General features: G+C 52.9%; 4 protein-coding genes across 4 annotated transcripts; 2 read left to right on the top strand and 2 right to left on the bottom strand.

Moving 5' to 3' along the window:
• Nucleotides 1-236: 236 nt before the first annotated feature.
• Nucleotides 237-1,515, bottom strand: CCOS01_10048 (aldo/keto reductase; the record flags this gene model as incomplete). The annotated part of the gene is made up of 4 exons (XM_060458204.1): nucleotides 237-575; nucleotides 639-953; nucleotides 1,042-1,321; nucleotides 1,469-1,515. The coding sequence occupies 4 exons, from the start codon at nucleotides 1,513-1,515 to the stop codon at nucleotides 237-239; spliced, it is 981 nt and encodes a 326-aa protein (XP_060311369.1).
• A 2,272-nt stretch (nucleotides 1,516-3,787) lies between these two features.
• Nucleotides 3,788-6,286, top strand: CCOS01_10047 (uncharacterized protein; the record flags this gene model as incomplete). Its single annotated transcript, XM_060458203.1, has 6 exons — nucleotides 3,788-3,963; nucleotides 4,197-4,563; nucleotides 4,785-5,047; nucleotides 5,112-5,178; nucleotides 5,254-5,398; nucleotides 5,505-6,286. 6 exons carry the CDS (start codon nucleotides 3,788-3,790, stop codon nucleotides 6,284-6,286), a joined length of 1,800 nt encoding a protein of 599 aa, XP_060311368.1.
• A 369-nt stretch (nucleotides 6,287-6,655) lies between these two features.
• CCOS01_10046 (FAD binding domain-containing protein) lies at nucleotides 6,656-8,552 on the bottom strand (the record flags this gene model as incomplete). The annotated part of the gene is made up of 4 exons (XM_060458202.1): nucleotides 6,656-7,535; nucleotides 7,622-7,939; nucleotides 7,997-8,396; nucleotides 8,450-8,552. 4 exons carry the CDS (start codon nucleotides 8,550-8,552, stop codon nucleotides 6,656-6,658), a joined length of 1,701 nt encoding a protein of 566 aa, XP_060311367.1.
• A 1,098-nt stretch (nucleotides 8,553-9,650) lies between these two features.
• Nucleotides 9,651-11,612, top strand: CCOS01_10045 (glycosyl hydrolase family 47; the record flags this gene model as incomplete). The annotated part of the gene is made up of 2 exons (XM_060458201.1): nucleotides 9,651-11,306; nucleotides 11,493-11,612. 2 exons carry the CDS (start codon nucleotides 9,651-9,653, stop codon nucleotides 11,610-11,612), a joined length of 1,776 nt encoding a protein of 591 aa, XP_060311366.1.
• Nucleotides 11,613-13,717: the final 2,105 nt, after the last annotated feature.

Below are 13,717 nucleotides of genomic sequence, written 5' to 3'. Positions count from 1 at the left end.
CGTTCACCAAAGCTCGACATATCGGTGTTTAATCGTCTCGGTAGGCTTGAACACCATCACCGATTTTACAGCAACGTCACAACGAGATGTGGAACTGGCAGTGTTCTTATTTGTTTTCATTATTCATAGAGTCGTCCATCTATGGCCGTCTACGGCTTTTTCTATATAAGGCCCGCATGGTATCATAAACTAGGAACGCGGTAGTCTTTTCTTTCCTTTATCGACAGCACACAAACTTAAAGCTTGCGAACGACCTTGTTTGAGGCCTCCTTCTCCTCCTTCTCGTCCCAGATGTTGATGTTCCAGCGGGGCTTGTAGGTGAAGGGAATGTTGTAGCGGCGGGGCTCCTTTCCGATCTCGTTGATGGCGGCAACGTCCTCGTCCGAGATCTTGACCTCCTGGAAGTTGGACTGGATGCGGCTGGGGGTGACGGACTTGGGGATGACGGAGTGGCCGCCGTTCTGGGACCAGGCGAGGACGACCTGGGCAGGGGTGGCGTTGAGCTTGGTGGCGATCTTCTTGACGACGTCGTTCTCGATCAAGAGGGGAAGACCGAAGCCGTTGTTGCCAAAGGCCTGTGCTTGTTAGTCATTGCGTCATTGAGAAAAGGAAGAGGGTAGTGTTTGGGGTGAACATACAGAGTAGGCGGTGATGTGAATGTTCTTTTCCTTGGCGTACTTGATCAGGGTGTCGTTCTGCTGGAGGAGGGGGTGGCGTTCGATCTGGTTGACGGCGGGGGTGACACCGGTGGCATCGATGACGGTCTGAAGGTCCTCGACGGTGAAGTTGGAAACACCGATGTTCTTGACCTTGGACTTGGGGAGGTCGATCAGGGCCTTCCAGGTGTCGACCAGGGAGACGCTCTGGTCGAGGTCAACCTCACCCTCGGCGGCGAGGGGGAAGAGCTTGTCGCCATCCTTCTTGAAGGCAACGGGCCAGTGGATGAGGTAGAGCTGTGAGTGAGGAGTTAGCCGGGTATTGCTCGCCCATTTGTGCCCACCCAACCTAGTACGCAAGGAGGGGTATTGTAGGAAGACATACGTCAAGGTAGTCGAGCTCAAGCTCCTTAAGGGTCTCGTCAAGAGCGGCCTCGACGTTCTCGGGCTTGTGGTTGTTGTTCCACAGCTTGGAGGTGATCCAGATGTCCTCACGCTTGAGGCCGGGGATCTCGGCGAGGGCCTTCTTGATACCCTGGGCGACCTCGGGCTGGTTCTGGTAGATCTTGGCGAGATCGAGGTGGCGGTAGCCGGCCTTGAGGGCCTCGTAGACACCGACGGAGACTTCGCCGGGGGCGGACTGCCAAGTGCCGTATCCCAGAGTGCTATAATGGCCAAAAAGTCAATTCACTTTGCGTGTTTTCTTTCGTTTTGTAGATTGGGAGGGGGGAAAGAGAGGCAGAACGCGAGCGCGAGAGCGGGGTATCGCGATCGGCAGGGGAATGGATGGAGGGGTAATTATTTAGACGTACGGGATCTCGGCGCCGGTGTTGAGCTTAGCCTTGCTTCCGAAAGACATTTTTTGCTGGATTTGTATGAGGATTGATTCAGAAGAAAAGAAGAGGGAGAGTATAAGTTATCGTAAGAATCACCAACAGAAGGAAGAATTGCTGGGGAGAGCTTCGAGGTGGCCTCTTTTTAAACAAGTGAGGGGTTCCAACACGCAATTGCATCATCGTTTGTCAGGATGAGCTGCGCACCCTGATGGGATGGGGTACCTCGTACTTTCTCTCCGTGACGCCCACTGTCGGACCCGCTAAACATCACTCGAGTACCAATTGTCGATGGAGGATGGCAGAGATGGAGGAGGAGACGCGGGTTGCCCCAGGACACGGTCGTGACGCTGCCACCGTCGCCAACTGTTAGGATTGCCTGAGTGGGTTGGCCGTGGCGGGGTTGCGGTCGTAGGTGTGGACCGTGGGCGATGGTGAGACTGGGGGACCCCGCGCTTCCACCTAAATCTCCCGTCTTCTGTCTCTCTCGGCTGCGGAAGCCCGAAGTCGGCCACCACGGAGGGGCTCTTCTTATGGCGTACGGATAGGCTCGCTTGGAACTGAGACGTGAGTCCGTTTGGGCCCGTCTGCGACCGTCTGGGCCCGGCACCGGGTAAGCACTACACGCTGACCCGTCCCGACACATAGTAACGTCTTCACACGTCTCTTAGAGTACCTTAGCTTGAGGCCTTCCGGTTCATATGAGATATCCTCCATGAGATTTATGGCATCTTGGACACTGAGACTTGCGTTGTACCATCTCACTCTATGATCTCCCTCTATGAGATGAAATCGAATCCGTCATCATGACTTTTGGTCACGTCTTATCTCTCACTCATGTCGTCTTGATCATGTCAAGCATCGACAGAATGTCGTGCAGTGACGGGACAGACGGCGCGGATGACGATCAGTGTAGCTCATGGAAATGCCGCAATTGCCACTAGACTTTCTCTCGGCACATCTTTACACCAAGCCCCGAAAGCGTGTTCCACTCAAACGTTCTTCATGTTCCACACAACCTTAATCCGATGCGATCAAATGAGATTTCGCCCTTTGAAGTATGGCAAACTGAGAATGCGCAGTGCATTGCGCGACTAGTGTACAGAATCAGGTCCCACAAAATCAACTGCTCACTCTCCTTGTTTGTGTAACAAACGTCAGGTATTTATGCCTATTCTTGACTGAACACCAAGCTTGTGGAGAATCGCTGATGCGCCCAGGAGATGTCATTAATGAGAGGTCAATTGACGACGAACATGGCTAGAGTGAAGAGAGCTAGCAGCGGCCGCTCTTGACGTGAATCCTGGCAGGTAAGCTCTTCGCTAAAGGCGCTGTGACTTGAACATTGAGATTGGGCTGTCGAATCTCACTTCTGAGTGCCTCAAGTTGAGTCTGAGGCTTTATCACAGGCCATGAGGAGTGAGAAGATCGGAATTGTGTTTGACAGAGGATGCAGCATCTGAGGCATTGAGATCAAGCGACCAGGTAATAGGAGAAAGATAAGTGTATTCATGAAAGTCGGCGATGAATATCACTACCTCGGATCTAGCAATGCTTCTCCTGCCTCAACCCCCACGTCAATCATATCCATGCAAGCTGTCATCGACGTCGGAAAAAGAATCTCACATCCAAAGCCAAGTTCCCGACCGGGTAAGATGGACACAGGCGCCGGTTCCTGCATCCTTCACAAGCCAATCACCCAATCAGCCTCCCAGTGAGACATCTCACGCTGCTCGCTTACGGTCGAGAAGCGCGCGATCTGTAGCGCCGCCCGAGTCCCGATGGGATCATCAGGGGGGAGCTCTCAAGGGCCTGACAGGATGCGGCCCGCCACGGTCCACTGTGGAGAACCATAAAATTAGAATGCCTCAAACAACCGTGGCTGCCGACTGGTGCCTTCAGACGCGAAAGGTGTTCACAGCTTACTTCGCATCTTCTCAGTCATACTTATGAACGACGAAGCTCAGCATATGCGTTAAAAGATCAAATGAACACGAGGTTTTGAGTACCTTGGACATGGCGCGGTAGCCGCTCCCGGGCTTGGTCGTTCATGGGAGGTCGTAACGCTGGGTTATTCCGGAAACTTTGTAAATGCCGAAATGCCGTGATCTCGAATTATGGGTCCCTGTTCGGCGCCGAAACTATCAATGATCTCCTTTCATTTAGCCTATCTCTTCACACTATAGGAACCATTACTTGGCTTTTTTTCTTTCATCCTATGCGTCTCGCCGAAAAGCCGACAAGAATACGGCCCCGGTAGCTAGACGTTCCCCAGAGCGGAATCGTATACCGGCTTACATGGCGACCGCCGCCGGCATTGGAGTAGGTGTGGCGAGACTCAGCAAAGCGTGCACTGAGTGTCACTCGCGCAAGGTCAAGTGCGATGCGCCTATTGTCGGGATACCCTGCGGCCGATGTGTCAGCAAGGGATGCTCCGAGAGTTGCAAGTTGGTCTCTCGCCAGATACGAAAGAGGTAGGCGAAAGCATGGGAAACCTCGGACAACATTCTCGGTCCTCTGACGATGGCGCTCAAGGAAGAGAAGAACAGACGATTTGATCCAAGACTGCCACGGCACCCAGAATGTGAGAACGCCATGTTTTTCCCATCGGTCCATCCGGGCAGCTCAAGTTCGGCCCATGGCATATAAAGCTGTAGAGATATAGCAGTGATGACTGACTGGAGCAGAACACTGAGTCTACGCCCAGAGAATCCTCGTCGAACCATGCTTTAGTGGACTCTTCAACCTCTTCCAATCCAATCGTGCCGCCGTCTTCCATCCGGCGCACCCACGGTTCCCATTGTCTTGGTGAATTTGGGAAGACGAGCTCGATAGGTTCAGGCCGCGCGCCCGAAAATATACGAGACGTCTATGCACTCCCGCAGGCCCAAGCAGAATACAACGGAAGGAGTCATTATCTTAGTATATTGAAGACGGCGATGAATGGCAGTGAGACGGGTGAAAGTCCCGGGCTCGGGTCTACTGCCAACAGCTCCACCGATAACACTCCACACTACCCAGAAAACACACAGGTCGGCATGTCTGGTTTGGATCCGGTGGATCTAGAGTTTCTTGTAAAGAAAGGCGCATTTGTGTTGCCGCACCGGGATGCCTTGTAAGCCGTCCATTCAAAAGGTAACTCCCATGATGAACCTAAAAAGGCTGACAAGAAGATGTGAGAATGGTGTTTCTGACTGCCTATTTTCGCTTTGTTCATCCATATTCGCCAGTATTGGATCCAAACCACTTCCTGCAATGTTACGAGTCAGGATCTTATTCGCCGTTCCTCATACAGACAGTCCTAACAAGTGCTACTCTCTACGTGCCGACTGAGCTCCTCACCTCGTGTGGATACCCAAACGTCACAGACGCGCAGACGGCATTTTTCAACAAGGCATTGCTACTACACGACTTTCAATGCGAGAAGAGTCAACTATGCCTGCTTCAGGGATCCCTCATCCTAGGCACAACTGCCTTCTTCTACCCCATCGACCGAGATGTTCAGTACTGGTTCTTCAATGCCGTCCGGCTTGCCACGAAATTGGAACTCCAGAAGCTGTGAGCACACCTCAAATTCCAAACTCAACCCGGAGTTCAATCTTCTCAACATTACAATTCGCAGTGATCAACTACGGATTGCGGACACTCAGCTTCGCGGGCTATATAGGAGAATTTGGTGGGTGATCTACGTGAGTTAATCACCTGGGCCCAGGAGATTGGAGCCACTTGACTCACGTGCCATTCGAATTGGCCCATCGTTCTAGTGTCGAGACGTGCTACTGTCATTCCTTGGCATGCAAAGTATGCCTCTGGTCAGCGACAAGAAGAAGCTGCCAGCGTTGCCAACGGCGGAAGATTGGGAAGTTCAGAGTGACAACATAAACACCCTGTTCCCTTCCACGGTAACTCGTAAACAAGAGCTTCACTTCATTGATTACTGCAAATTGTCTGTGCTAGGTAGGTTGCAATTGGTCAACATATGGTACAGCTCTTGACACTTACCAAATGGTGACAGGAAGGAAATGGCTTGTTGGAATATCCGACCCAGATCAGTTCAACGCTGAAACCATGGCTCACGAGTTTCATAATTGGAGAAGTCAGCTTCGAGGAGCAATCTACGCGGACCATCACCTCACCGATAGCCCCTACCTCACGGCCCTAATCGCAGCCAGTTACAGGTTCGAGTGTATCTTGTACAGGACTCTGAAGCTTCATTGGAAGTCTATTGATGTTTCCCAGTACGACTGGGTACGAGGTCGACTTCGATGCTCTATGTTTGAGCTTGACACGCTTTTCGGCAGAGCGCTTGCAAATGGCGAACTTAGGAGCCTGCCCATGTCGTTGTGCGTCTCCCCAACAGAGAGTCCCAAAATCGAGAATAAACGACTAACGATTGAGCCTGGAAGCAATTCCAATATACCAATAGCACTGGCCCTCCACATAGAGACCGCCTTGGATGCCACCGAGTCGAACGCAACCAAGTCCATGTCGCTCATCTACATTCGTCAAGGATTGCTCATTCTCGAGCAGCTTCAGGACTCGCCAGTAATGAAGAGGGTATTGTCCATCTTTGAGTGGGCATTAACTCGATTGGATCTAATCCCCGAGGTTTCTCAGGACAAGCAAGTCAGTGACGGTGTTCGTGCTGGCAGTGAGCAGGACGGGTCTGTGGACCAGGTGGGAGCCTCGACGGGTCAGGAATTTGGAGAAATGCTCGATCAGATGGAGCCGTGGTTTGGTGATTTCCTCGGACTTGACTTCCTCGATAACTTGAGGTCGGGCGGCGATAGAGGATAGACCTCGAAATTTGTTGGGCATAACAGTGATGAAATGTGAATCATTTGACGCGGTTTTGCGAGGAAAGTCTTTCCGTGATACTTCCCACCACAATCTTGTTGCCGGTAGTTGGGTAGTCCTTTTGCTCCACACAAGTTTGAAAATCAGGTATGTCGGTGAGTCTGTTGGCTTGCGGTTATCGATGCCTCCAGCGAAAAGGGCGACAATTCACCGTATGTTCATCACGCAGGTTTTGAGGACCCAGTCATGAAGTGAGATGCATTCAAGTTGTGGTCATCATGATTGCGGGATCAAGTGGTACGAGGGTTCTATGTCACGGTCTAGATCTGTTCCGGCGTCTGGGATATTCAAGTCTAGCTACATGTGTCTTCAAACAAGAGGGAGTGTCTTGGTGCTACCAGACCAGAAACCCTTGAACAAAAGTCCCACCTCCTGCACATTTTCGATCGGGTATATGCCAGCCAAGATGCCGTCTGGGCGTAGAATAACAAGCCCGCCGCTTTTGGCTGAGATTCCAAAGACATTGTGTCCCTGTCCGTCGACATCACAGAGCACCAAACTAGAAGGGAGCCCATCATACACATCCCACGTGTTGGTAATAGTACCAGTGACAATCGTCGTGAAGCTAACCATCTGGTCGTATTTATTGACCGCGTTGAAAGACTCGAGAGTCTCACGCAGCGCAGCCACCTTTGCTGTTTGTTGACCAGGGCGACCAGCAAAGATGAGCATGTTCCACTGCCCAGTGTTCTTATGGATAATGCTCTGCAGGCGGATGGGGACAGACGGGCCGGGTGCTCTGAGAAGGATGTCAGGACAGCGATGTCCGACGGCCAAACTACCAGTGGTAGCCTTGTCGACCAGGACCGAGGGCCCATAGCTGACGCCAAGACCAATGTTGAAGCTGGCGTTTGACGTCAATATGTCGCCCAGCACCTTGCTCGGCTCAGGCTTGCCGCTACATCCGTTCCACGTCTCGGGCACGTCGCCAGACAATACAGCCGCTAGGGTCCTGTCGATATCAATGACCTTTTGCGCGACGGCACGGCGCTCCTCGGAGTACGTGTCGAGCACTCCCGTCTGATACCACCCTCTGAGAACTCCAGCCAGCTTCCATGAGAGGTTAATGGCGTCGTGGATTCCGGTGTTCATGCCCTGGCCGAAGCCGGAGGAGTGTGTGTGAGCAGCGTCGCCGGCAAGGAACACGAAGTCATCCTTTCGCATGGTCGCGGCTACCTTTTGCTTGATTCTGTTTTTGTCGTCAGAGAGGTATCTTTCGTAGTCTTAAAGAGTTATACTTGCGTGTAAATAGTCCACCAGTCGATTCGCTCGAACTCAAGGTTGAACGGTTGGACGGACTTGATTACCTCCTCCATGGCCTGTTCTTTGCTGAGACCTTGGGGATACTTGGCCTTGAGCGTCGGAGTGAAGACGTATCCCAGACGGCACGCATCCTTATCAAGCCGAGCTAGGAAGGCGCTGCCGTACTCGGCGCTGTTGATTGTCACAAAGCCAAGGTCGGTCTCAGGAATGTCGGTCTTGGCACGGCCATCAAAACGAACCCATTCGTACGCCGTTTTGTCACCAATCATTTCAATCTTGGCAAGTTGTCGGACTTGAGACGTGACTCCGTCGGCGCCGATCAGGTATTTGCTTTAAAAGATTAGCTAAGTTCCTTATCATTGAGGCATGTATGTGAATGGGCTATACCATCTGATTGAGCGTATTCCGTGCTGAGGATGTTGAAGAACTGCTGTGAGATTATAGCCGTCTTGGGGTTTGTCGTCAATTTGGTAGTCGACAAGCTCCCACTGATATTGGACCTCGTTTCCTGAAACTGCTCTGTACTTGGCAGCAAAGATGGCCTGAGAAGACTTTTGACGGATGTTGATGATATAGTCGTGGAAAGTTCCGGTCATGGCAGTGAACATTGACTGCTGGCCCACTGCCGACACTCTTTTACCGCCCTGGAAGGTGGCGATTCCCCGTACAATGTTGCCCTGTTGAACTATTTCCTCGGCGACGCCGACCTGTTCGAAGAGCTCGAGAGTGCGGGGAAAGAGAGTAATGGCTCGGCCAAAGGACTCCTGGACCTCCAACTCTCGTCTTTCTTTGGTTCAGCGTCAGATCCGCCCAATATCAAAGTAGCTTCCGCCAACTTACCAATGATGATTGTGGGGATGCCTTGTTGGGCCAGACCGAGGGCAGTCACCAGGCCGACCGGGCCAGCGCCGACAATGAGAACATCAGTTGGCTCGAAATCCATGGCCAATCAAGATAGTCAGATGAGCTGCGGGATATGTTCAGATGGTTGATGGTAGATAGAAAGGAACCAGAAGGAGTCGGTGGTCCTGATGACAGTCTTATATGTGACCGGGAAGATTTCGGTCTTCGAGTGCACGGGATGAACTAAATCACCGTCTACAATTTACGTCGCATCGTTGCGTCTTTGCCCGGAGTTCGGGGTCAAAGTGATAGGCCGAAAGTACCCTAGACAATACATATCTTTTGCTTGATATACAGGAGGCTCTCCATATCCCGCAGCCGCCTTACTCGGCGTCCAGACTCTGTAGAGAGATGAAGGTGACAAAATCCCGGCGCCGAAAGAAAATGTGGGTCTTGTTCGGCACCGAACGATGCGAATCAATCTTCAATTGCCTGCCGCGTCTTGGCCGTCCCATTGAACTGGCCGTCATTCTACCTCAGTGAGTAAACTCTCGACAGGGATGAAGCAAGGTTCGCCAGACACAAACGACCCCAAAATTCAATGGGTCGCTTTCACAATTAGGGGGACTGAAATACGCGGGAAATGGGGCACGTGTGTTTTGACTTTCAGCTCCATGTCTCAACCGTCTCGAAACGTCGCTCCAAGTTCCATGGAACGCCACAAATCTAACCAAGAAAGCAGCCGCCCGTTGGCTTGGCTTGGCCCAGGCTTGCTCGGTAAAAGTCAAAGTTGGTTGTGAACACCTAACCGCCTTTTCTCCTAGCCTTGCACCGCCGGCCCTTACCTCACCTCAACTCCAACTGGTGAGATTTTGCTATGAGATTCCCAATCAGGGGCTTGCGACAGCGACATCCGTAAACGGTTCCCTCCTTACAGACCACAGCTTTTCTTGTCGCATCTTGCTTGGTCACACTTCATGTTCCTTTCTCGTATTCGATAGACGGCAGACACTCTCATTCCACCGCCGTCGCCGAACCGTTTCCATGACTCGAACCTAGCCGTGTCACACAGTCTCCCTCCCTTGCTTGGCTTCAACCATCGAGAAGGCCTCATCACGCCCCAGGGCCATCACGCCGCCTCTCATTCACGCGTCTCTTTATTCACATATACTTACACAGACATACATAGACATTTGTCATGGGGAGGACATCATACCGCTGGACGCGGGTGCGCTCCATCGTCCTCACCCTCATCACAATAACATGTGTCATCTACATCCTCGACACAACATGGCTACACCCGCGCACAGAAACAGCCATGCTGGAACGCTTCATGAACACAGAAAGCCTCGTTCGGCAACCGGCGACACCAAAGTCTAGCTTCGACTGGTCCGCCGTCGACCTAAAGTACCCGCCTCAAGACCCGCTCACCCACGTCCCGAACGGCGGCCGCGGCTCCCTGCCCCGTGTGCAACACCGATTCGCCTCCGAGTCCCTCTCCGCTTCCCGGCGCCGGGAAGCCCGCCGGCAAGAAGTCCGGCGCCTCTTCCAAAAGAACTGGGCGAATTACAGAGAGTATGCCTGGATGAAGGATGCTCTCAACCCCATCTCGGCCACCGCAAAGGACCAGTTCTCCGGCTGGGCCGCCACCCTCGTCGACTCCCTCGACGTCCTGTGGATCATGGGCCTCAAGCCGGAATTCGAGGAGGCTGTCGCGGCCGTCGCGAAGATTGACTTTAGCATCTCCACGTCGGACCGCGTAAACACCTTTGAGACAAACATCCGCTACCTCGGCGGTCTCATGGCCGCCTACGACCTCAGCGGGCGCCGCGTCCTCCTCGACAAGGCTACCGAGCTCGGTGATCTGCTGTATGGCGCCTTCAACACAGAGCACCGCATGCCGGTAGACTTTATCAACTTCAACGACGCAAAGTCAGGCAAGGGCCTCATCGTCGAGGGCTCCGTCGTCTCCGCGTCACCGGGCACCTTATCCCTCGAGATGACGCGCCTGTCCCAACTCACCGGCAATCCAAAGTACTACGACGCCGCCGCCAAAGTCATGGACCTCTTCCACGACGGCCAGCAAAAGACTAAACTCCCTGGCATGTGGCCCATGTTCGTCCACATGGCCGACCGTGACGTCGTCACGGGCTCAACCTTTACTATCGGCGGCTGCGCCGACTCGCTCTACGAATACCTCCCCAAGATGATCGCCCTCCTCAACGGTGCGGAACCAAAATACCGCACCATGACGGAGAACTTCCTCAAAGCAGCCAATGAGTCCCTCTTCTTCCGACCCATGCTTCCCGGCGGCGAAAACGTCCTCATCTCGGGCAACGTCGACGTCGACGCAGGCGGAAACCGCTCCCTCGACCCGGAAAGCGAGCACCTGTCCTGCTTCATCGGCGGCATTTACGCCCTTGCCGGTCGCGTGCTGGGCAAAGAAGAGTGGGTCACCGTCGGCGCGCGGCTGACGCTGGGGTGCTACTACGCCTACCAGGCCATGCCGACGGGCATGATGCCGGAGCGGTACAACATGGTCAAGTGCGACCGTCGTGACGCGTGCGTGTGGGACGATGACAAGTGGGACGCGGCGAAGAAGTTGAAGACGGAGTATAAGGAGCACTTGCCCAAGGGCTTCACTACGGCCAAGGACCCGCGGTATATCCTCCGGCCCGAGGCGATTGAGAGTGTCTTTGTGCTCTACCGCATCACGGGCGACCAGGGATTCCAAGAGGCGGCCTGGGAGATGTGGAAGGCTGTGAGTAACGGGACGCTCGTCGAGCACGGCAATGCTGCGGTGTTGGATGTTACGCAGAAGCAGGATCCGCTGCCCAAGGAAGATTACATGGAGGTGAGTTTTCTCGTCATGTTCCTTTTGCTTATCTGCTGCTCTTTCCTCATCTTTGCATTCTCCTGCCATGTCAGCATTCCTTTTTGGCAGGGATGAGTTTTCCGTTCTAAATCGGGAGATTACGAAGGGGAGAGAACAGAGAGAGAAAAATTCCGCTTGACTGACACTGCATGACCACCTATTTAGAGTTTCTGGCTGGCGGAGACACTGAAATATTTCTATCTCGTCTTCTCACCGCCCGATCTCATCAGCCTCGACGACTATGTGCTCAACACAGAAGCGCATCCCTTCCGGAGGCACCTTTGAATTGGGGCAAGGGATATGGTTAGAGTTAAGGAAAAGGTGGCATCGTTCACTCACCCCGGATTTCGTATCCCGAACGCTTGGGTTTGGATGAAAAGGAGGTGCCCGGACAGCTCCGCTGATCTGTGCTCTCTTTTATCCCACCAGGCGAGTCTGATACATGACTTGCTAAAAGCGGCACTGAACGTGATGGGTTTACATATTGCCGGACTCGTGTATCTTTACAGAGTATGAGCGAATAGATTCGCCGAGTAATGACATTTTGAGCTCTGATACCTAGCTCCATTTTGGATAATGATCGTGAGCAGAAGATCGGCCTATGAGTCTGGTGTCTTTACGATGTCACGAGTCAACCGCTACTGATCCGTGGTGAAGCGTCATAGCTCATCGGTGATGATAACTGATCGCTATTCAACCGTGTTGAGCCGCCACCCTAACAGTAGACTTCATTCTCTAGATGGCTCATCGCCCTTGGCTACTGTCATGAAAGATGCTGTGAAGCAGCGGCTCTCTTGGAATTCCTGCGCAGTACGTCACCCGAAGCAGCCGCAGTAAATCGTGACGAACCAACTCATCACGGGTGTATTTTGCCACTCTTGGCAACCATGCCACAATCATCGGGTCTGTTTACCCAGATCTAGACGGCTGTCGAGAAGCCAACGTAGCAAGGGTGACCATGAGTCGAAAACATGTCTTGGCGGTAGATACTAGGAGATCGCAGGAAAGATGAGCACTCTGGGTGAGACAGGCCGGTAATATGTGGGCTTGGACCGAGATGACTGGGGGAGTGCACGTTGGGCAATGTAATGGTACAGACGTTATTAATTACTATGGTCTTGGAATTTCGGCCTCTGGGTGATCTCTGGAAGCTTGTTTTGTAATCGAGTTCTAGGCGGCTCGTCGGCTGAAAATGGAGATCTCTGGGCGTACTATATCGTAGACTACGTCGTAGCCCTGCTCTGCTTTCTCGCAAGAGTCTGTAGAATAGAGGGTTGTCTCCGAGATTGAGTAGAGTCTAGGAGCTCGGTTTCACCATCTGCCCAAAGGCTCGTGAAGACTAATCATCAAATGAACACCTCCTTTCCCACCGGGGAGAATTTTACAGGCAGAAAGAAGAACAACCCCTAAAACCCTGTATACGTCCACTCGCCTGGTCCAATTCACATTGCCGTGCCTCACTCTCGCTTGCGCACGTCAATCTGTCAAACCCAAGCAGACGGAGTAGCCCACATGCCGTCACACTACAGACACAGACTACGGATACACACAAATGTCAAAGCCACGCCTAGCTCCAACAGATTCTAGAACTCAAACCCCCCATTAGCAGGGCTTGTAGGCCAGTTGACTCCACATAACAACCATAAATAACATGCGACTTCCTAGTTGCAATATGAGGCTTCAGGATCTTATCTCATCTTGGTATTTGTTGGGCACGGCCGTCCACTACGAACGACTTACTCGCGGTCACTAACCCCGGGACGAGGGCGCCTGAGTCGTGTAGCAGTGCCGTAGCCAAGGCCCTCTGACGGGAGAACAACCCTAAGCCACTGGGGAAGTGCGCCATTTGCGCCCCCCCTAATTCCCCATTCTTGTTGCCTCTCTAGCCTATGGAACCTCTCGCAGTACGAAAGTTTAGATTTCAACGGGCGCGAAGCACCTATTGCGGATAGTTGCCAGCTCGCAGAAAGAATGCCAAGACGCGAGAGTCTAGAAGAGGGAAAAGACTCACGCGACACATTACCACGTCCATCAAATCTCTCAAGAGTAAATTCCCCGGCTGATTACCCGTTAGATTGCCCGCCCATCATCGTCATGAGGCAGCAACACACGGCTAGCCAATGTGCCTGTAGAGATGTATCCGTACGAATACTCCATACTTAAGGTAGCGGACTTTGAACTGAGCAGCTCTGCAGCCCCCTACTAAGGATACCTAGCCAACGGAAGGCCCGCCAAGAGGGGGATTGGAAACACCTCATCGCCAAGAGCACAGATCAAGCTCATATACTCGATGGGCTTTTAATAGCCCCAAACACTGCCCGCGCAGGCGCCAAGACCACCCACCCCCAAGCAAAGCCGGTGCAGCAACAGTAGCGAAAACTTGCGGACAG

Source organism: Colletotrichum costaricense (assembly GCF_030867565.1).
Source record: "Colletotrichum costaricense strain IMI 309622 chromosome Unknown Scaffold_10.1, whole genome shotgun sequence".
NCBI classification, from domain to species: Eukaryota; Fungi; Ascomycota; class Sordariomycetes; order Glomerellales; family Glomerellaceae; genus Colletotrichum; species Colletotrichum costaricense.
The sequence above is the reverse complement of the archived record's forward strand: the minus strand, read 5'-3'. Positions and strand labels throughout refer to the sequence as shown.